Here is a 22792-nt window from a genome sequence, read left to right as displayed (position 1 = left end):
GTAGAGCATGATATAATATGATAAAGTGGTGGCATGTAGCTTAGAGCATGATATAACATGATCAAGTGGTGGCATGTAACATAGGGCATGATATAACATGATAAAGTGGTGGCATGTAGCTTAGAGCATGATATGACATGATAAAGTGGTAGCATGTAGCTTAGAACATGATATGACATGATAAAGTGGTAGCATGTAGCTTATAACATGATATAACATGATAAAGTGGTGGCATGTAACTTAGAGCATGATATAACATGATAAAGTGGTGGCATGTAGCTTAGAGCATGATATAACATGATAAAGTAGTGGCATTTAGCTTAGAGCACGATATAACATGATAAAGTGGTGGCATGCAGCTTACAGCATGACATAAATTGATAAAGTAGTGGCATGTAGCTTGGAGCATGATATAACATGATAAAGTGGAAATTTATTAAAACTGGCCAAAACAGTACTGTAGTTGCAGATAGCTCCTATGTATTATGCAAATTATGAGTGTAGGACAGGCACTTTTGATGCATTAGAAGTGTAAGTATGACCATCTAAAGTGAAAGCAGTGTCAGCAGTATTCCTAATATTCTGTCTGACATGCTGCAGTAGTTAATGTGCATTTTTAACATAGCCAGACTTTTCCATTCTCAAGTGTACCACTCTGGCTAAAGCTTTTTTCATTGACCAGGATTTATTATGGGAGAAACACAGAACTAATAACATGCTATTTACAGAAAAGTTTTGTACTATGTTTGGCTGGGAACATTCACTTAATGTTAAATTCCTCAAAGTAATGCCTGAAATGTCATACAGTAGGAATTCAAGTTAACTGGAAACAAATCCAAGCACACTGTCTGAGCTGTTAATTTTTTGTAGGTCTTTCTGTGTATCTTAAAGCTGTTGGTTTAAAACAAAGAAAAAAACTGTCTCTGTTTCCCCAAGCCATCTTTGCTTCAAAACTAGTCTACAAAACTTAGATCAAAGCAGGGCCATCTGTAAAAATCTGCGTCTGTGTCTGCTAGAAGGAGCACCCATGTCAGTGGTCTTAGTTATGTAGTCAGTATTTCATGAGTGTTTTGGGATTTTTCTTTCAGGTCAAGTCTGGGATAGGATAAATTAATTTAACAGACTTTCCATTGTTCTTAATTATTTTTCTTAGCATTAATTTATGTGTAAAGCCTTGTTGTTGGAATTGAACATTGTTACATTGTTGTTTGGAAATTGTAGCAGGTTACTCTTTGGTTATGAAGTGAGTATTCTATTGCCATAAATGTAATTGAGCTAAAACTGTCCCTGTGGTCCATGTTACATACATAAGACATTTATTCCAATATTAGTTATGAATTCCTCTGTTTTTCTTCATCTTTCTTTTTTCTTTCTGCAGGGTTACATGGCAACCATGAATAAGAAGGGCATTCCAGAGGATATGAAAGGAAAGGATAAGATTGTGTTTGGGAACATCCATCAGATCTATGACTGGCATAAGGAGTAAGTAATACAGCACATGTAAAGGCTGACAGTGTGAACATAAATTTGGTCTGGTGAAAGACACTGTCAGACAGCAAAATGGGCTGATGGCTTATGCTTCGTTGTAATAGACTGAATAGTTAACAATTATTTTTATTAAAATGAATACCACTGTGTGTGCATGTGAAAGGAGTATAAAAATGGTTAAAGAAAAAGTTTAAAAAAAATGAGTAGGCTCGTATTACAAGGTCGAATAATAAACAGAAAGTTTTGGTTAGATGTTGTAACAGGCTGTGAAACAGGTGATGTATCTGCAATTATATACAGTATGCTTTGAGCCATCCTGGGGCACAAAATGATTTTGCACTGATACAGTATTTTGAAGTCTGGTTTGTTAGAGCAGAATAATTGATGACCTAAAATAATAAAGCAAGGCAGATGTAATGTGGCAAAAGCACTAAGCTCAGCCAACTGTTGCATTTCACCCCAGTGTAGCTACCCATTCCCTACCCCTAACTATCCCGTATTTTATTTGCTTCTGACATCACTGAATCCCTTCACTGTACCACTGCATGTGGCAGAACATTCTACAGCCTATTACTTTTTCTCCAAAGCACTATTTCTGTAAGTCAGTCTTTAATTTGCTCCCCTTCCAGCTGACATCCATGTCCTCTTTTTTTGTTCCCTTTAGAACTGCCCATAAAGCTGTACCCTGTAAAGCAGTAAATATAGAGCAAATACCTTGCACAGTGACAAGCTTAGAGCAGCTAGTTGTACATTGAGTGGCAGTACTGTTAAATGTAGCAATTATAGCTGAGTCTGCCTACAACCCTCCTCTCATAAAAAGCACCCTTAATAGTCTTCTGTTAACTCATCCTTGTAATTCACCAAGTAGGGGACTGGACAACATGGGTATGCAATTTCCTAATTTCTCTGCAGCCAGCCTGGTGGATATGGGTATCTTGAGACAATGTAGCAATTGCCTCATGTTTACTGACAACCGTTTAATCCTTAAAGTATCATATACAGTATGCAAGAAATGTACATGCACAATGTCACTGGAGGCTAAACTCTCACATAAACACACACATCATGTTGTCAAAACCACACACACAGTATTCCCCACACATAGCACACAACACACACATAGACCAACATATGCTGAGGCACTTAAATGCAGTCTTCCTAAACAAAAAGACCTCCTTAAGCTCCCATTAGCAAAGATTATCCTCAGCAAACCCAAAAGCACTCAACCAAAGCAACACCTAGGAATGTACACACATACAGCCACAGTCAGTAGAACCCCCAAATATAAAACCTATAGGGCAAACAAACACACTTCCCAAGATTCTAATTATAGAGGACTCCATTGTAAAATATACTGATGCCCCTTTAACCAGGCTGAAAAAGGAGAGGATAATGGTTAGTTGCCTATCTGAAGCCACGATCTGCAAAATTACACATGCACTCAAATCACTGCACCACAGGTACCAGTATGATTCCATCATGGTTCACGTAGGTGTAAATGACCTGAGCCATACCTCCCTAGACTATATGAAGAGGGGCAGCGTAGATCTCTCTGACTACGTGTCTCAGGGTGGTATGAGACTAGCATTGAGCAGCATATTACCTTCATCAAGAATGATCAGAATCAGAAATACTTTATTGATCATGCCTTCTGTTACAGTTGCACAGATAAACATAGATGCAATGTAGACCAAGCACGTGTTACATAATTAGATATGACAGATACTATATTCACTTATGTTTCCCCACATATATAGCAGCAACAGCTGACATAGGTACACGGTTGACGATATCCAATGTATTAAATGAGTCTGATACCACATATAGTAGTGACATGAAAGGAGGAGCCTTTCGTGTTAATTACCACTCACACTAGGATATGGTGTTTTGCACATTACAATACTTTAACTAAGGTATAGCTCATTGCACAAAGGGTAATTGCTTTAATGATTAAAATTATTTGATGTTAATATCTTAATATTTTGTAATATATTAATGATCTTAATATTTATTATTAATATTATTTGTTGATATCGATATTAATATTGATGCCACAGTACCATTTTAACAATTGGATGAGTTTCTGGTGTCATTTCAAGGGGATCCAATATTTGTCAGCACGGGAAGACATGGTTAACAAACCATGTTGCGTTGCCAGGGATGGTCTGCACCTGTCCCTTCTAGGCTTTTGAATGCTGGCTAAAACTTTATCCTTCCCCATAGAGCCTTTTTTAGGCAATGCCAAATTGACAAACCTACCAACATAGCAAAGTCAACTCAACTGAACCTCAAGGTGTTACTGCTGGATGCTGGGAGCCTAAAGAAAAAGCTAAACTCCCTCCAAGCCCTCCTCCCCCTAGAGAATATAGAGGTCTGTGCAGTTACAGAGACATGGTTTAAAGCTGCAGAGAGTACCCCAGCAGTGCAAGATTTCACTGCCTTCCAGACTTTTAGACCAGTAGCTGTACAGACAGGGACTAAAGGTGGCGCTGGCTCAAGTTTGCAACTCCTCTTTGGCAACTACTTCTCAGAAGTCAAGGCTAACGTCAAGTCCTCTGGCTGACCTAGTTTGCAAATGATTGCAAACTGGGAAGTCATAGAATCCCTTCAAGAAACTAACGTCTTACAAGAGGGTCTAACACAGATGACTACTGCCAAAGCCATGGCTTAAAATTCAGTGCAAAGAAATGCGTTATAGTACCTTTTGGGAAGTTGGCCATCCCAGGAAACTGTGTCAGCAGTGAAACACCCCTACGAGTTGACCCACTACTCAAGGATCTGTGAACACATGTAGACAGCAACCTGGCCTTTGACCTACATGTACCCAAGGTAGTAAGGAAATCCTTTTATGTTGCTTAAATTATAAGTAAGTGCATGGCATCTAGGCCCATGGAAGTCATTGTACCACTATACTCAGCCCTCCCCAGAACCATCATTGAGTGGAATGCCCCTTTTGGTATGTACCTAACCAGACACATGCAGCAACTGGAACATCCACAAAGGTTCCTTACAAAAAGAATACAGGGCATAAACAAAATGTCCTGTGTGGATCACCTCAAAGCCCTATATTTATACTCAGTCTCCTACAGATTACTGAGAGGTGATCTATGTCTGGCATACAAGGCACCCTTGGACCCTGTTCTGATGAACCTTTTGCACATCCGCAAAAAAAAAAAAAAAAAAAAAAGCATTAGACTTACTAGATCTAAATAACTAAATTTAACTTGCACCATAAATAGGTCAAGTTGGAGAGATAGATATGCATCTCAGAGAAGTCTCTTTCTCTGAAACAGGGTCCCCATCCATGTGAAACAAAGACCGTCCCTAACCCTATTTATAACTTGAACCATTTGATGGGAAATCGAAAATTCACCTCTGGTCTGGCACCCACATCTCTGATGGACAGACACTGTCTGTAAATCATATCACAACAAAAAATCACCCCTATATAAATGTCTAAAACATATAACTTGTGGGACACATTTAGGTTGTATGTCAAGGCTTATAAAGGCCCTAGTGGCCATTAGCCTAGTACATACCTTCTTCTCTTTCGGCTGTTCCCACTAGTGGTCGCCACAGCGGATCATCTGTTTCCATTTCTCCCTGTCCTCTGCATATTGCTCTGTCACACCAACCGCCTGCATGTCCTCTCTCACCACGTCCATAAACCTTATCTTAGGCCTTCCTCTTTTCCTCTTACCTGGCATCTCCATCCTTAGCATCCTTTTCCCAATATATACCCTTCATCCCTCCTCAGCACATGTCCAAACCAACGCAATCTCGCCTCTCTGACTTTGTCTGCAAACCGTCCAACCTGAGCTTGAGCCTCTAATATACTGATTCCTAATCCTGTCCATCCTTGTCACACCCAGTGCAAATCTTAACATCTTTAACTCTGCCACTTCCAGCTCTGACTCCTGCCTTTTTATCAGTGCCACCGTCTCCAACCCATAAAACATAGCTGGTCTCACTACCCTCTTGTAGACCTTCCCTTTCACTCTTACTTGTACCCGTCTGTCACTAATCACTCCTGACACTCTTCTCCACCCTACCTGTACTCTCTTCTTCAGCTCTCTTTCACACTCACCATTACTCTGAACTGTTGATCCCAAGTACATAAACTCATCCACCTTCACCAACTCTACTCCCTGCATCCTCACCATTCCTCTATCCTCCCTCTCATTCACACACACACATATTCTGTCTTAGTCCTGCTGACCTTCATTCCTCTCCTCTCTAGAGCATATCTCCACCTCTCCAGGGTCTCCTCAACCTGGTTCCTACTCTCACTACAGATCACAATGTCATCTTCAAACATCATAGTCCATGGGGCCTCCTGTCTGATCTCGTCTGTCAACCTGTCCATCACCATTGCAAAATAAGAAAGGGCTCAGAGCTGATCCCTGATCTAATCAAACCTCCACCTTAAACGGATCTGTCACTCCCACTGCAGACTTCACCACTGTCACACTACCCTTGTACATATAATATACCACTCTTACATACTTCTCTGCCACTCCTGACTTCCTCATACAATACCACAACTCCTCTCTAGGCACCCTATCATATGCTTTCTCCAAGTCCACAAAGACACAATGCAACTCCTTCTGACCTTCTCTATATTTCTCCATCAACAGTCTCAGAGCAAACATCGCATCTGTTGTGCTCTTTCCCTGAAACCATACTGCTGATCGCTAATCATCTGCTCCCTTCTTAACTTAGCTTCCACTACTCTTTCCCATAACATCAAGCTGTGACTGATCAGTTTTATCCCTCTTTAGTTACTACAGCTCTGCACATCATACTTATTCTTAAAAATAGGCACCAAAACACTTTTTCTCCACTCCTCAGGCATCCTCTGACTTTCCAAGATTTCAGTAAACATTCTGGTTAAGAACTCCACTGCCATTTCTCCTAAGCACCTCCATGCTTCCACTGGTATGTCATCTGGACCAACAGCCTTTCCATTCTTCATCCTCTTCATAGTTGTCCTTACTTCCTCCTTGCTAATCTGCTTCACTTCCTGATTCACTATCCACACATCATCCAACCTTCTCTCCCTCTCATTCTCTTCATTCATCTACCCCTCAAAGTACTCTTTCCATCTGCTCAACACACTCTCCTTGCTTGTGAGTACGTTTACCTCACTATCCTTTATCACCCTTATCTGCTGCACATCTTTCCCAACTCAGTCCCTCTGTCTGTCTGTCAGGTTAACAACAGCCTAGTACACACCTATGACCCTAAATGTGTGCCTCTTTTCAGCTTCAACCATTCCACTTGACCCTTAACAGTGTAATTCATCCAGATAATATCCCATTTTTCCTTCTGTTTTCTATTATATACTTCGTCTATCAAGTCTTTCCATGTAATTCAGTACATTCACTATTTACCACTGCCTTTTCAAATTGCATTGTGTGACTTACTCTACACCCACGTCATTTTCCTTCATTGGCCTTCCTAAGTCCAAATCTTCAACAAAGTAGTTTTTTCCTGTCTTCCACTTGTAAAGTGCATAATCTCACAGTCTATATTGCTTTAAATCCTAGCTGCTAGGCATCTGTTCACCATATGGTCTACTTTGGGCTTCACTGAGCACTGGCTCCTGTAGTAACCCCTGTTCCTGTCTTTGGGCTAAAAGGAAATAAGCTCTCCTACCTCAGTATGATAGCTAAAAAATAAAGTTAAGTAAGAGTGGCCCCCAGTACGGAACTTGGTAACTTTCCACTGATGTCTGGCTTTGCACTTAATACCTCACTCTTAGGCATAAACCCATAAATCACCCAATGGATAGCAAGTTGGATCACTGATGTGACACAAAAATTTAGGATTGGGGAATCCACCTTCACAGAGAGGCCAATCTCACTAGCAGAGTCCCACAGGGATCAGTGCTGGGACCCCTCCTTTTTGGCATTTACTTCTCTGAAGCCCAGGCCAATGTCAGGGGCCTCTGTCTGACCAAGTCTGCAGCTGATTGCAAACTAGGCATAGTCATTTTCTCCCCAAAAGACAAAGATACCTTCAAGAGGGACTGCAATAGACAAACAATTGGTGCCACATTGATAATACAGTCCTAAAAATAAACCCAGTGGTCAGGGATCTCTAGGTGTCTGAAATATGCAACCTGACAGTTGACCACCATGTGTTTCCTTTGGAGAAAAAAGCATTCTTTATTGCACAACTTATAAGTAAGGGCATGACATCCAGGTCCATGGACGTCATTGTTTTACTGTACGCACTTCTTATTGGACCAGTCATTGAGTACAGTGCACTCTTTGGAATGCACTTGACCAGGCACTTGCAACAGGCTGAGAGACAACAGAGGTTCCTCATAAAATGAATACAGGCAGTAAACAAACAAGTCCTATGTGAACAATCTCAAATTTCTATCCCTGTACTCTGTCTGTACAGACCTGCTAACTAACCTACAAAGCAACCTCTGATCCCACTCTGATGGATCCTTTGCACATGCACAAAACAATTGGTATCAGAAATACCTGATCTAAGGACCTAAACCTCATCTGCAACATCAGCAGAACATGTTGGAGGGCCAGGTTTGTGTCTCAAAGATCAACCCTTCTCTGAAACATGTTTCCCAGCATGTGAATCAAAGCTCATCCCTAACACTAAGCCTGTTTAAACAGAAACTGGACCAATGGATGGAAAATAGCAAATTTACCCCTGGTTTGGCATCTATGTCCATAATGGGTGGAAGTAGTCTTTGCTTGACTTGTGTTAGCCTGTATCGTAATTGTAAAATTCCTTGTGGTACTGACATGCTAGCAATATTTGGGTAGATTTGTGGCAGGCTTGGCTAGGCTTAAAGTGGCTGTTATGCCGATAATGTAGTAACCACCTATGAACTTATGACCGCAGATCTTTTTCAGTAATAGCCTCATACCAGTTACCACAGCACCTCAAAATTTTATAGATTCTTCATGCTCTGTCTCCTATGAGGCTAGCAAAATGTACAAATCTTGCATATTTCAGAAACCTAAAATTAATTACAATGTGAAAAGAACATAGCATGGCTTTCAGCTGCAACTTTCCTCTCAGTCAGAAAGAGTAAAACAGGAGTACCTATTTTCAGTCACTCGTGGAATTCAAGAATTGCATACAAAGCTATCACAAGTGTACATTTTAAGTACTGTGGCTTTGATCAGTCAGTAGCAGGCGCACTCTACCAGCCAAATTCTAAAGCAGAGCCGATCTCACAGACACCTGTGTAGGCAGCTACAAGTTAATACCTCCCTGACACAGATCCAAGGCAGTGAAAAGCTAGAGGTAGTCTCCAAAAAACATTTATTTAAACACAGAACAAAAACTTCCTCCAAATCCTTCTCAAGCGCTTTCGCTCAGTGCAATACTGAGCTTTATCAAGATAACAGTGTAGGACAAAATAGTCTTATTTAAATGGATCCATAGAGATCATGTGATTCATTAATTAAACTTAATCAAATTTAGTTAATTGTTAGCTAGTTTAAAAATATAATACTAAGCAGCACAATGTTATATAAAATTCATAAAATCCCAATAAATACATTTTCATAAATATCATTTAAAAATCACATAATATATGTGAGTAAATAAATAAATAATATTATGTGTGTTGTTTCATAAAACCACTTTCATAATTATTGATTGTTGTGTCACTGTTAGTGTGCAAAAAACATAGGAAATATAATGAAATGCAACAATAAACAATAAAAATAATAAAAATAATAATAATAAAATATTACTGCATTAATTATAATTCTATATACAAAGAATACATAATGAATAATAAATAAGTTGATGTGGATAATAATGCTAATGATCTCTTGTTAAATATTATAACTTAGCCCTTCTTAATTTTAAAACACTGCTTAAATTCATATAGTCATTTAATCCTGGCCATTTAGCAGCATCTAATCTTAGCTGCCATATGAGCTCCCTATATTCCAATTGGTCTCCCAGTCACCCCCTCTCTTGTCAGGTATTATCTGGTCTAAAACAATAAACTTAATTTCCATATCTGGGCAGGACAAAAAATGTTTATAGAAAGCATTAGTCTCTTTTTTCTTAGAAATATCGTAAAAGTGTTCGTAAATTCTTCTCCTTAGAGTCCTTTCTGTTTTCCCTATATAGAAACTTTGACATTTTGTGCAAAAGCCTAAATATACAACATATTTTGCATTGCAATTAAAATATCCGTTTGACCGGCATAGATATTTTCTAGATGGAATACATATGCTATGGTCATTCAAAATAGCAGGACATTGTTTGCATGTTCCACATTTATAAGTTCCCTTCTTAGATCTACTGCCAGTGGTATCCACCATTTGCTTTCTCTCAAATAGTTCTTTCATGTTGGTGTCCCTGCGTCTGACAAATTTAGGATTTTTTGGGACCTTTGTTAATAGTTCTTCATGTAATGTAAGAACTGGCCAGTATCTTAGTATTGTTTCCTCTATTAAATTAGAGTTATTAGAGAATGTATGTATGTAACTAGTTTGTTCTAGTTCCTGGGGATTCTTGTGCAAGTTACCCACTTGCGGTGTCGTACACCCTAAAAGGGGTGGGTATTTTTCTTCCCTGTGTGTAGAAATTTCAGTGACCAAGTTGTTAACTAATTTGGCCGGGTAACCCCTTTCACAGAATCTCTTTTCCAAAAAGTTTACCTCATTTAAAAAGTATTCCGCAGTACTACACATTATAGAAGCACGGATTAATTGCCCTTTAACAATTCCTTTCTTTTGATAGAAGGGGTGGCTACTACCAAAGTGCAGATAAGAATTAGAATATGTAGGCTTCCTGTATATTCTTAAAGCAAACTTGCTATTGGTAACATCTTTAACTATAGTTACATCCAAATAGTTCAAACTAATATTACTGACTGAGTATGTAAAAGTCAGAAAGGAAGTAGTGGAATTAATATAGCTAACAAATTTCTGAAAATCCACCTCTGTTCCATGCCATAACAAACATATATCATCCAGGTACCTAACATAATGTTTAATATATTTCACCCAATCTGTACCAAATATAAAAGTCTGTTCCCATTTATGTAGTACAATGTTCGCATATAAAGAGGCGCAAGAAGCACCCATTGCAACTCCCAGTTTTTGCTTGTAAACTTCACCATTGAAACAAATGAAATTGTTACTCAACACAATTTCCATAAATTCAACTAGTAAGTTCACAACATTAGCCTCAAGATTGGCTTCTTTAACCAAAACCTCATTAAACCAATCAAGACCTATTAAATGTGGTATACCGGGGAATAGTTGTACTATGTCAATAGTTACCATTAAAAGATCCGGGTGGTACAAGTGAGTTCCTATACCTTTCAAAAAATCCCAAGAATCTTTGCATATGTAATTTAAAGATGTAACAAACTGTTTAAGGACATAGTCAATAAATTTCCCTAAGGGTTCTGTAATGCTTCCTTCACCAGAGACTATTGGTCTGAATTTCAAAGGGTCCAGCCCTTTGTGAGTTTTTGGGATGCCAAAGATTACTGGGATTCATGGTTTAGCTACAAATAAATAGTTATATAGCTTTTCATTAATAGCTCCTTGTAAAAGATGGTCCATTAATAGGTAGTTGATTTTAGATCATGCTATATGTAGCTCATTTCTTGATATTAAGTCGTAATGCTCAGGATCTTGCAGCATATTATAAATGTGTGCATCATAGTCCATGTTATACATCAAAACTAAACCCCCGCCTTTATCCGGTTTCATTACTCTACACCCTTCTTCTTTTAAAAGTTTGATTATGTGTGTTTCATTCAAACTTAAATTCTGGGGATTTGTAGCAGATTTTCTAATATCAATGGCCCTTAAATCTCTTTCTACCAATTCTTCAAACACCTTAATGGAGGGGTGTGTGGGAGGGTTGAAGGTGCTCTTTCTTGTAAGTGTGTCACCTGGACAAGATTCACCCTTCAAATATATTGACAAATTCAGATGTCTAACAAACATTTTGAGGTCTATTGATTCTTTTTCTAGATTAAATGATCGTGCTGGTACAAAATGCATACCTCTTGTAAATAAGTTAAAATGCTCCTTCCTTATCTCTAGATCAGTAAAATTGTAAACAGTGAAATTGTAATCTGTGGTCACCGTGTAACTTGTGGAGGTATTGGAAGGCGTATCCAGAGGTCCAAACCCTTCTTGGTCAGAATCAGTATAATTGTTCTCAATTATTTGTTCCATCTCCTCACTGGAAATCTGGCCCCCCTGCCCCCTGATTTGTCTGGGGGAAATATAAAATCCTGGTGTGAGTTCTTCCTTTCCTTCTCTGCTAATCTCTCACTCCTTCTAGGTAGATCAGCCTGTGAATCATCATTGTTGTTACTATGGGCATTATTGTGTTGCATAACAGTATTACTAGCCCATCTAGTCTTAACTGGGAGTGGGTAAGCCATGCCTTCACTATACTCTCTAAGATCCCTTTCTAGTTTATGGATCTTACGGTTCACAACCTTAACACAAAATTGGTCCACCTCATTAAAAATGTTATCGTAATTGCGCTTCACTGAAACAAAATTCTTATCATTTACCAACGTATTATTCAGAACATTTAAATCCTTAAGCAGAGAATCCGCTTTTGCTTCATACTCTGCTATCATAACTTCTAACATTTCAATTCCTGCATGATTAAAAATATCACATGGTTTCTTATAGTATGTAGTACCCTTTTGAACATTATTTGGAAATTTAAAGCATCTTAAACCTTTTGGAACCCTTTCCACTTTCACACATTCTTTTAAGTAATCTATTTCCAGTTGGTTCGTTTTAAAAGTGTACAGCTTATCACGTAATATATTAAAGTCTTGCTCAATGTCAGCATTATTAGCAGCGTTGTCAATACCTTGTTTGAACCAAAACTGCTGTTTGACCCAGGCACTGAAGTCAAAGTCCTTGTTACGGCCACCTACATCACTCGCACCCTGATTGTTCACTTTGTTAGTCCGTTTACTCATAGCCTGCTGGATACTAGACCCAAACTGAACGCCACTGTTCGTAGGCAAGAATTCACCGGAAATACGCCTTCTCTTCCGCTCCAGGCCTTGTTGCTGGTTGCCTGGCAACGTTGAAACTGTATCCGTCTTGCTAATACTAAGAACTTCTGTAAGTTGCGTTAACATATCCAACACTCTGTTAAATTCAGCTCTAGTGACCGGCCCATTTTCGTCTAATGCTTTAAGTACCTGTGGGGTGTCAATGAAGTCGCTCTCCAACACTTCTTCTGCCATGGAACAAGTCAAAAACAGGAACGAAAAAAAACAGAAAGCTCAGAGCCAAAACCAAGTAAGAAATACGATCCAAGGCAGTGAAAAGCCAGAGATAGTCTCCAAAAAACGTTTATTTAAACACAGAACAAAAACTTCCTCCAAATCCTTCTCAAGTGCTTTCGCTCAGTGCAGTACTGAGCTTTATCAAGATAACAGTGTAGGACAAAATAGTCTTATTTAAATGGATCCATAGAGATCATGTGATTCATTAATTCATTATTTATTCTTTGTATAGAGAATTATAATTAATGCAGTAATATTTGATTACTATTATTTTTATTATTTTTATTGTTTATTGTTGCATTACATTATATTTCCTATGTTTTTTGCACACTAACAGTGACACAACAATCAATAATTATGAAAGTGGTTTTATGAAACAACACACATAATATTATTTATTTATTTAGTCACATATATTATGTGATTTTTAAATGATATTTATGAAAATGTATTTATTGGGATTTTATGAATTTTATATAACATTGTGCTGCTTAGTATTATATTTTTAAACTAGCTAACAATTAACTAAATTTGATTGTTTAATTAATGAATCACATGATCTCTATGGATCCATTTAAATAAGACTATTTTGTCCTACACTGTTATCTTGATAAAGCTCAGTATTGCACTGAGCAAAAGCGCTTGAGAAGGATTTGGAGGAAGTTTTTGTTCTGTGTTTAAATAAACGTTTTTTGGAGACTACCTCTGGCTTTTCACTGCCTTGGATCGTATTTCTTACTTGGTTTTGGCTCTGAGCTTCCCGTTTTTTTACCTCCCTGACACACCTTAACCACTTACAGAACACTGTGATGTTACTGGGGAACAAGGTGTATTTATCTGATTCCAGGTGTTTAGAGTCTAAGATGCCTGCACATCTGTGCTGTCAATAATTTCTTAGGAATAAAAAAAATATATTTTGAATATATTGAATAGGTATGGACCACCACAGTATTAGAACCTCTTCCATTTTCTGAGATACTGAGTACAAATAAAGCAATTATTTAGGTTTTTCAGACAGCATAATCAACCTGGATCATGTGCCCGTACCTGTAGCTGTACAGCCGTATTATTGTATATTAGCTTTAAGAGCATCTTTTTACATTGCATTTCATTGCTGGCTAAGCTGTAAATGTAAAGGAAGACATTTGTAGTACATTTTTATTGGTTAGGTTCTCACACATGATCATTTTTTTCCCTGTATGATCATGTTTTCAGAATGATTTCTCAACAGTTGTCTGTCATTATGTATACGGCAGGAATGCATTCTGGGTAAATCAGGTTACACTTTCTATTTTTATGTTCAATTAAGGAATTTCACCTGCAGTGCCTATGTAGTAATTTGACTATGTGGTGTAAGGTTTTCCCACTCTGCATTTGGCACTGAAGTAGAGTAACCTGTGTATCAGTGTAGATGGTGAGGTGGTGTGGGTACAGGTTGTTGTTTTGCTTTTGTGGCCTGATGTGTCAGTAAGATGTTGCTTCTATAAGAAAACAACTGGAGACAGCCTTACTAAATAGTTAAAAATACAGAAATGATCTGCTCTGTATCTGGAGCAGTACAGTTTGTTGATCTTCACTGTAAGGCTGTTATCCTCAACATCATGACTTTCTGCTTTGCATTTACTGCAAGAAACAGACTAACTCAGTATCGTAGATATCAGTCTTGGATATGCTGTTCATCTTTTGCTACCCAACCTTTTATATTAAGGGTTTGTGACTTTTAAAGTCTTGTCTCTCAACCCAAATAGTATATGTTAGTGTGCTACACGAATGGTAACAGTTCAAGTGATAGTGCAGTCGAGATTGTAGCTTTCTTCCTGATCAACAGATTACACTTAAACTAATCAGCTGCAGACTCATAATGTAATTCACTTGCAAGATCAATCATTTTTCTGTGTGCCTCAAAGAAATTTACGTAACATGACTATTCTCCTGCTGAACTGCAATAACTACCATTTTGCAAAATTCAGATTGCTTTGTACATAATGTTTGATGTAAACTTGAAGCCCAGATTACATGTAAGCATGCATCCTTCTTAGGTACAAGTGCGGATTTTGATTACAAATAGAGATGACTTTGCCTTTGCACCTTACTTAATGAGAAGGATAGTTACAGTTCTGCTTAAGTAATGCATTATTTTCCTTTTTTCATCCCTTATAAGAATTTACCTTTGAACTCCAATGCATTCTTTGAACTCTGTCAAATATCTTTTTTTTACTTTGCTCACTTTTTAAGGAAACAGCTCCAGACAATGTATGCTATACTTGTGAATGCATTTTTACTTTTCATGACTTTCTGTAACCTTTGAACCTGGTAATGGTGTATGTGGTTCAGTGTTTTACCAAGACTAAAAAAGTAATGAAAACAACATACTTCATCATATCTCCAGTAAAGTGTTTTCAAATGTTGCTGTGCAGTTGTCACACAGTAGTTTTTTGACAGATGTTACCCACATAGAAATCAATGTTTCTTGATGTACCAAATGTTTCCATCATGTTCCCTCCCCACCACCTCATGCTTAGCTTTTTACTTAAGTCGACGTAATGTGGTTAACGTTTCTGCACTGCAGCTCTGTAGTATGGAGTTTAAACTAGCCCATTCACTTACTGTCTTTATGGAGTTGGGATGTTAGAATTTCTCCAGATACTTGCGTTTCCTCTCACAGTAGCTCTTCCTCATTGTCTGCCTGCCTCTGTCCTTTTCTGTCTGTATCTGTTACTCTATATAATTATAAATATATAGGAGTATGCAAGATCTGCTCCTTTTTTCTGACTTGTCCATTAATCTACCGCCCGACTTCTTAAAGTCTATGCAAGTCACACATGCAGTCTGTTTCTAATCTGCCATGTTACATGACCTTTTTGTTTTAATTAGTGTTGCCTTTGGTACTGTGCCCTGCTGGCTTCTGAATATTCTGAAATTCTGTTAACAGTGATTTCATGACTTAAGTTACAGTTACTGCCAAAATGATAAATTACCACTTCTAGCATGTGTCTTGTGCCTAATAATATGAAAGTGAAGCCAGATCTGCCATCTTTCCAGTCTTATAGATCCTCACTGTTGTGTCAGAGAAATACAGACTCAATAATTTTGGCCAAGAGTTAAGGACCTGTATGCCCATCATGTATGTCCATTTTCTGACTATCCAGATAAGCTGCAGATCCTTCTTCGCCAGTGACTTATTCCCTTTTTAAGTTTTTCTTCCACCTAGATAAGAATTGCCTTGTGTCTGTCACATGCATTCTTGAATTTTCACTGTTTCTAATGCAACCACCCCTTCAGGAAGACTGTTTTAAATATTCACCACTCTTTGAATAACAGATGTTACACTATGTCTGTGAGGAGCCTTTCACCTTGTATCTTCAAACTGTATATCCTTGTTCTCATGTGTCTCTTTTTGAAAGAGAATACTATTTTCTTGATATAGTAAAGAAATGAAGACTTTGGTCAAAAGTCAAGCCTCTGATTCATGAGGAGCAATGCACATTCTGTCCTTGTTGTGGAAGAGCAGATCACTTTTCCATGGAGGGTTCATGGAAATTTGTCAATACCATCTACATTTGTTTTGTGCAACTAAAGATGGCATATGGCCATGTACCTTGAAACGTCTTGTGGAAGGTGGTGCAGCGGTATGGATACAAGAGCTACAGTTGCATGCTGTTTAGTATCTGTACTTGAAGAGTGAGAAAGGTTCTTTTTTTCCACATTCTTAGGTTTAGGTTGAATATGTTTAAGGTGTGCTTAACACTGCAGATAATGGACATGTCAGTTTATAGCAAAGGTATAAAGAGTATCCTGTTGGGGGCTTGAGGGTTGCAGCTGTGCTGCTTGGAGATGATGATGTCCTCTTAGCATCAAACATCTAAGCTCCACTGCAGTGGTGAGGCTTACTGCTACGTGGGAAGAATTTGGAAGTGTCAGCACCTTTACATCAGAAGTCATGGTTCTTCACCTGCAAAGAGCGTTTTGCTCCCTGTAGGTGAGGGGGACAAGTTACTTCAGCCGGAAGAGTTTAAGTAACTTAGGATCTTGTTTTTATGCAAGCGTAGAGAGGATCACAAGATTGATCAGTAGACTGGTGCAGTATTAGCAGGCAGTAGTGCAGCAGTGTGTGGACCGTAGCAGGACGGTACAACAGGACTAGACTGTAATGCAGGCATTGTGTGGACTGTAGCAGGCTAGTACAACAGCAGCAGGCAGCAATACAGGCATTATGTCGACTGTAGCAGGCAGTATTGCAGGCATTGTGTGGACTGTAGCAGGCTAGTACAGAAGACATTGTGTGGACTGTAGCAACGAAACGAGAACTGAGTCATAATACAAAACTCTAGGTTTACTGTTCAGTCTATGTCCCCATGTTCATCTCTGGTCATGATCTCTGAGCAGTGAATGAAACAGAAGGTTGATAGATAAAAGCAGCTGAAATTAGGTGTCTTCATAGGGCATCTGCACTCACTTTCCTTAGCAGAATAAAAAGCTGTGCCATCTGGAAGGAATTTGTAATACAGTCTCAGCTCTTCTGGTTTGAGAGGAGTCTGATGAGGTGATTCTGACAACTTGTAAAAATGTCACGTGGGCACATCCTATGGAAGATATACCAGGCATAACCCACTGACGGGAGATCCCAAGGTAGACCTGGGCCACTTTGGAGGGACTATATCTCTCAGTTTACATGGGAATCCTACAGGATCAGCTGGAGACTGTCATTAGGAAAAGGGAATTCTGGTCCACCCTGCTTAGCTTGCTACCATGGAACTGTCACCAGGACTAGCAGTTTAGACAATGAGTGGATACATGTTTTAAGATACATTCTTCAGACTTAACAAGTCCATATCTATCCTCCCTGTGCCTTCATTGAATAAATGCATGTTTGTGCATTCATCAAACGGACTTACTGGTAACTTCCGACTTCAGCAATGTTATTTTTGTTGACACTGAAAAAGACTGACCCTTGCACTGACTCCTGTGGTAACTAGCAGGTAACACTCTTTTTACATGAGTCCATGCTGTGTACTATGACCCTCTTGTCCTTCTGCCTTGCTGCCATTTTACCCCTGCTTGGCATGCTCTGAGCCACTCCAAGGCTGTCTAATTTGTGTACTAACCCTTTGTGCAGTTCTGCAAAATGCCTTGCTGAAAGGTGGGCATGTAATTCATTAGTAGTTTTGTCAGATGTCAGGTAATTGAGCTGTGGTTGTTGAGATCTTGTTTTTTCAAACAGCTTAATCTGCAGCTAACACCTTCATTTGCAGCTGTTTGAGAGTCTTTCTGTTAATATTGTTGTCTGTAATTTTGTATTCTGTTTTTTATTTATCTTTTGTGTTGGCACAGTGATGCAGTGTATAGAGTTGTTGTTTCACAGCAAGAGGTTCTTTGGTTCGGTTCTCGGCTGGGGTGCCTTCTGTGCAAGATCTGCACATCCTCTCTGTGTTCATGTGGGTTTTTCTTCAGGTGCTGCAGTTTCCTCCCACATTCTAAAGACATGCAGTTTTGATTGCTTTATTTGTTTATTGTTTTGATTGGCCTCTGTTCCATCTCTTAGTTTATATGTTAATGGGCTGCCCTTGAATATAATGATGTTTGATTATTTGTGTCACACTGAGGAAGGCTGTTAAGCCGAAACTGGTTTGTGCAGATGTTCATCATGTTTTATTGTTGCAGTCATTACAATTGGGTTATCCTGCTGGCAGGCTACCCGCAGTCGGCCCGAGTTCCAAAGTCTAGGTCCGGCGTCAGTTGCTGTCACCTCCTCCCTAATGTCAGTGCGCCAGGGGTATAAAAGATGCAGCTGATGCCATTTTCTTCAGTCTTTCTTGCCGTGCAGTGCCCGAAGCAAAAGCAGTTTGCAAGTGCCGGTCGGCCGACTCCTGAGATTTTCAAATTCGAATTTCATATCCAAAGTCTTCATTAAAGCTAAGTACCCCATTGGGGAAACTTTTTTCTTGCTCCAGACCGATGTCAGAAAAAGTTAATAACTGTATTTCTTGTGGGAAGCAAATACCTCATAAGGATTTTCATTCTTACTGTATTCCTTGCCTAGGCCCTGACAATAACGTTGCTAGTTGTCGGTTTTATGTTAGATTTAACCAACGCACTATTAAGCGTCGGTACAATTTTGCATTCCATTACTTTGGCAGAAGATTTAATTATATAATTCCATCGGATCAGCCAACTACCGGAGTTTACAAAAAACGAAAAGAAAAAGAAAAGAACAGGCATCCGAGATCCAAAACCGATGATGAGGCTTCTTCTAGGCCTGTCACTGGTTCACCGGTACTCAGTGAGGCGCTTTCGCAGCCCCTGACGCCCGCTACCTCAGAGCCACAGGCCACTTCCAACTCCCACGTGGAGCCGACTAGGCCTCTGGAAACTCAAGGTATTGGACACTTGGAAACGATTCCCTCAGATGGGTCCGGAGCCGCTGAGCAGGCATCGGCTTCTGAGGGTGTTTTCAGGCCTACACAGTTATATGTGAAACCTACTTCAGCTACAAAGACAAAGACTAAAGCAGCTCTAAAGACAAAGTAACAAGTACAGCATTCACCTGGACAGACTACTCCATGCCTAAAAAGCAGATGCTTAAAATGGCCGAAGACCTTATTATTTTGATCAGGGGTTCCCATCCACCTCCTGATAAGAGGCCTAGGCAAGAGTTAGAATATGAATCTTTAGACCAGGTTTCCATTTCCTCTGATTCCTCCTCTGAACAGGATTACTCTATTCCCCCCTATGAGAATTCTGATGCTGAAGAATCTATCCCTTCAGCCTCTCCTCCTGAGGATTATTCTTTTGGGGAGACACTGCATACTATGAGGCAACATTTCCAATGGGAGAGCCAAGATTACTCAGAATCCAAGAAAAGGCTCAGAGACCTCCTTTTATTGCCCCAGCACAGGCCCCTTGCTGTCCCACCTGTTTTAGACATTGTAGATGATGTATTTTCAGAGTCCAGTCTTTCTCCAGATTCTTTACCACCAGCCCCTGTTAAGCCAGACAGATACTATAGGGTTCCTGATTCACATAAATTTCTCTGTAAGAACCTTGCAGCTGACCCAGAAACCATCTCTCAGGGTCCCAAAGGAGTCAAGGCTTCTACTGCAAAAAACCCTATCCCCTCTGATAGGGATTCTAGGGCCCTAGACAGATGGGGCAAAATGATTTATACCTCTGCTACCTTGGCTGTAAGAGCCTTAAATTGCCAATTTCATATGCTTAAGTATCAGCAATATCTTATGTCTTTGCATAAACAGAAAATGTCCGCAAACACAGAATGTGCAGACAATAAAGAAATGCAGGATTTATTGCATGCAGCTGAACAAGTTGGAAAGCATACTTTGCAATGTGGTTTTGATTCTCTTGAGGCCTCCTGCAGGGCCGCTGTTACAGGTTCTGTCATTAGGAGGCATGCTTGGTTAAAAGAACAAAATTTGCCTGATTATGTTAAAGCAAAACTATTAGACGCTCCTTTACAGCATGATACTTTGTCTGGTGATAAAGCAAAAGAGGTGTTGAAGAAAATGGAGGACAAAGCTAAATCTATGCAAACAGTCAAGGATTTCTTGCAGGTACAGCCTCCCAAATTTAGCAGGAACTGGCCTACAAAGAACTGGTCCTTTCCAGTGTCAGATAGACCACAAAGGGGCAGATAAATCTATGCAAACAGTCAAGGATTTCTTGCAGGTACAGCCTCCCAAATTTAGCAGGAACTGGCCTACAAAGAATTGGTCCTTTCCAGTGTCAGATAGACCACAAAGGGCAGATACAGATGCCCCAGAGGCAGATCACAACACCAAGGCATATACAGGCCTAAACAATGGGGTGCTTCTACCTCTAAGAGTGGAGAGGAAAAATCACAGCCATACAGGAAACAGTCGCAATGACTTTCCACTTCCAGTACCAAGCACTTATCTTTTGGCAGCCCCTTTGTGGGGAAAACTAGCACTTTTTTCACAAAATTGGCACATGATCACCCAGGACAAATGGGTTCTAAATATAGTTTCACAAGGCTACAGGTTCCACTTTCACACCCTGCCAAGGCTAAATGGTATGCCAGACCTGCCACACAATCAAAGGGCAGAGGCACAAAAACAAGTTTCATCCCTCATGGACATGAGGACCATTCAACAAGTACCAGAGCAAGAGCAGTGACAAGGATTCTATTCAACACTGTTCTTGGTACCCAGAAAAGACAAAGCCTGGAGACCAAAACTGGACCTATCTATTCTAAACACATATCTGGATATTCCAAAATTCAAAATGTTGACTCTACCGCAGCTTCTGCCCATGTTGGGCAAGAAGGCTTGGCTTGTGACTTTAGATCTAAAAGAGGCATACCTGCATGTCCCAATCAGACAAACATGCAGAAGATACCTCAGATTCAAAGCTGGCTCAATGCACTACCAATTCTCTGCACTGCCCTTTGGCTTATCTACTGTGCCCAGGGTCTTCACAAAGTGTCTGGCACCAGTAATTGCATTTTGCAAACAAAGAGGACTACAAATATATCCTTACTTGGACGACTGCCTTATTCAAGCGGAGAACAAGGACATTCTACTACAGCATTTGGCATTTGTAAAAAGATTACTAACAAGTCTAGGGTACACAGTAAACGAGAAGGAATCAAAACTCGTACCCTCTCAAGAGATAATATTCCTGGGTGCAAGCTTAACTACAACTGCCCAGATGGCTTATCTCACACCATTCAAACACAGACAACTGACTACTTATTTCAAAATGTTGGCAACAAAGACCCAGTTATCTGCAAGAAAAATTCTGCAGGACTTGGGTTTCATGGCATCCTGCATTCTGCTAATTCCATATGCAAGACTGCATATGAGGAAACTTCAGTGGTATCTAAAAAGTGTTTGGACTCAACATTGCCACAGCCTGGAAACAATAATTACCCTCATTCCCTGCCTGCAACAGGAGTTTCGATGGTGGGCAAAAGCCTATCACCACAACACGGGACAGCCATTCACCTTACCCACAGCCAGGCAGACATTGACAACAGATGCATCAGATTATGCCTGGGGGGCCCATATGGCAGGAAGATGTATTCAGGGCACATGGTCCGCAAGTCAAATGCATCTACATATCAATCAAAAAGAGATGCTAGCTGTTCAGACTGCCCTGACAGCCTTCAAGGATCTACTTCATCCAGGACAACTACTAATAAAGACGGACAATACTACAGTCATGTGGTACATAAACAAACAGGGAGGAACACATTTATACCCCCTCTGCAGGCTAGCCATGAACTTGTGGGACACAGCATTGACTTACCAAGTGCATCTGCAAGCACAATTCCTGCCAGGAAGGACAAATACTCTGGCAGACGAACTAAGCAGAAACCTAATGGATCCCCACGAGTGGAAATTGGATCCACAAGTCTTCAGCATGATAGCAAGGACCTGGGGGTGCCAAGACATAGACCTAATTGCCTCCCCTCACAACTACCAACTACAGAGATTCTGCACAAGGACTTATCACAAGCAAGCATGGAAAGTGGATGCTCTATCTTTCAACTGGAAAAATCTAACAGTATATGCCTTTCCTCCTCTGCCTCTCCTCCCCAAGGTACTCCTCAAGGTCAGACAAGAGAAAACAAAAATGATACTGATTGCCCCAGACTGGCTGCGCCAGCACTGGTACCCAATCCTAAAGAGTTTGTCTCAATGCCCAGCTTGGACATTACCTCAAATTCCTCACTTATTGACCCAACAAGACATTCAGATACTGCACAGCCAACTCACGACCTTAAACCTGGCAGCATGGCAGATAATGTAGTCTCTCAAGACACACCTCTCTCTAAAGCAGTGATGGATGTTATTTTGGAGGACAGGAGGCCTAGCACCAGAAAATCTTATGCAGAAAAATGGAAGAGATTCTGTGCTTGGAACACTAGGTGCAAGGTATTGACACGATTTTTCCAAATATTCCTCATATTTTGCAGTACTTAACTGAGATGCTGGATAAAGGCCTTTCCTTTTCATCAATTAAAATTCATGAATCTGCCATTTC

The 22792-nt window shown here is 39.8% G+C and overlaps 1 protein-coding gene across 5 annotated transcripts in view; it reads left to right on the top strand.

The window, feature by feature from the left end:
• ARHGEF25 (Rho guanine nucleotide exchange factor 25) overlaps positions 1-22792 on the top strand; it is a 1549554-nt gene that overhangs the window by 1217721 nt on the left and 309041 nt on the right. For all 5 annotated transcript variants that reach the window (XM_044083599.1, XM_044083598.1, XM_044083600.1 and 2 more), the window contains one exon: positions 1379-1482. In XM_044083599.1, the coding sequence (XP_043939534.1) occupies positions 1379-1482 (104 nt within the window). The remainder of the gene's footprint in view (positions 1-1378; positions 1483-22792) is intronic.

The sequence above is a fragment of the Protopterus annectens genome, chromosome 9.part0 (assembly GCF_019279795.1).
Source record: "Protopterus annectens isolate FY-2018-M chromosome 9.part0, PAN1.0, whole genome shotgun sequence".
Classification (NCBI taxonomy): Eukaryota; Metazoa; Chordata; order Ceratodontiformes; family Protopteridae; genus Protopterus; species Protopterus annectens.
This window is presented reverse-complemented; position numbering and strand designations above follow the sequence as displayed.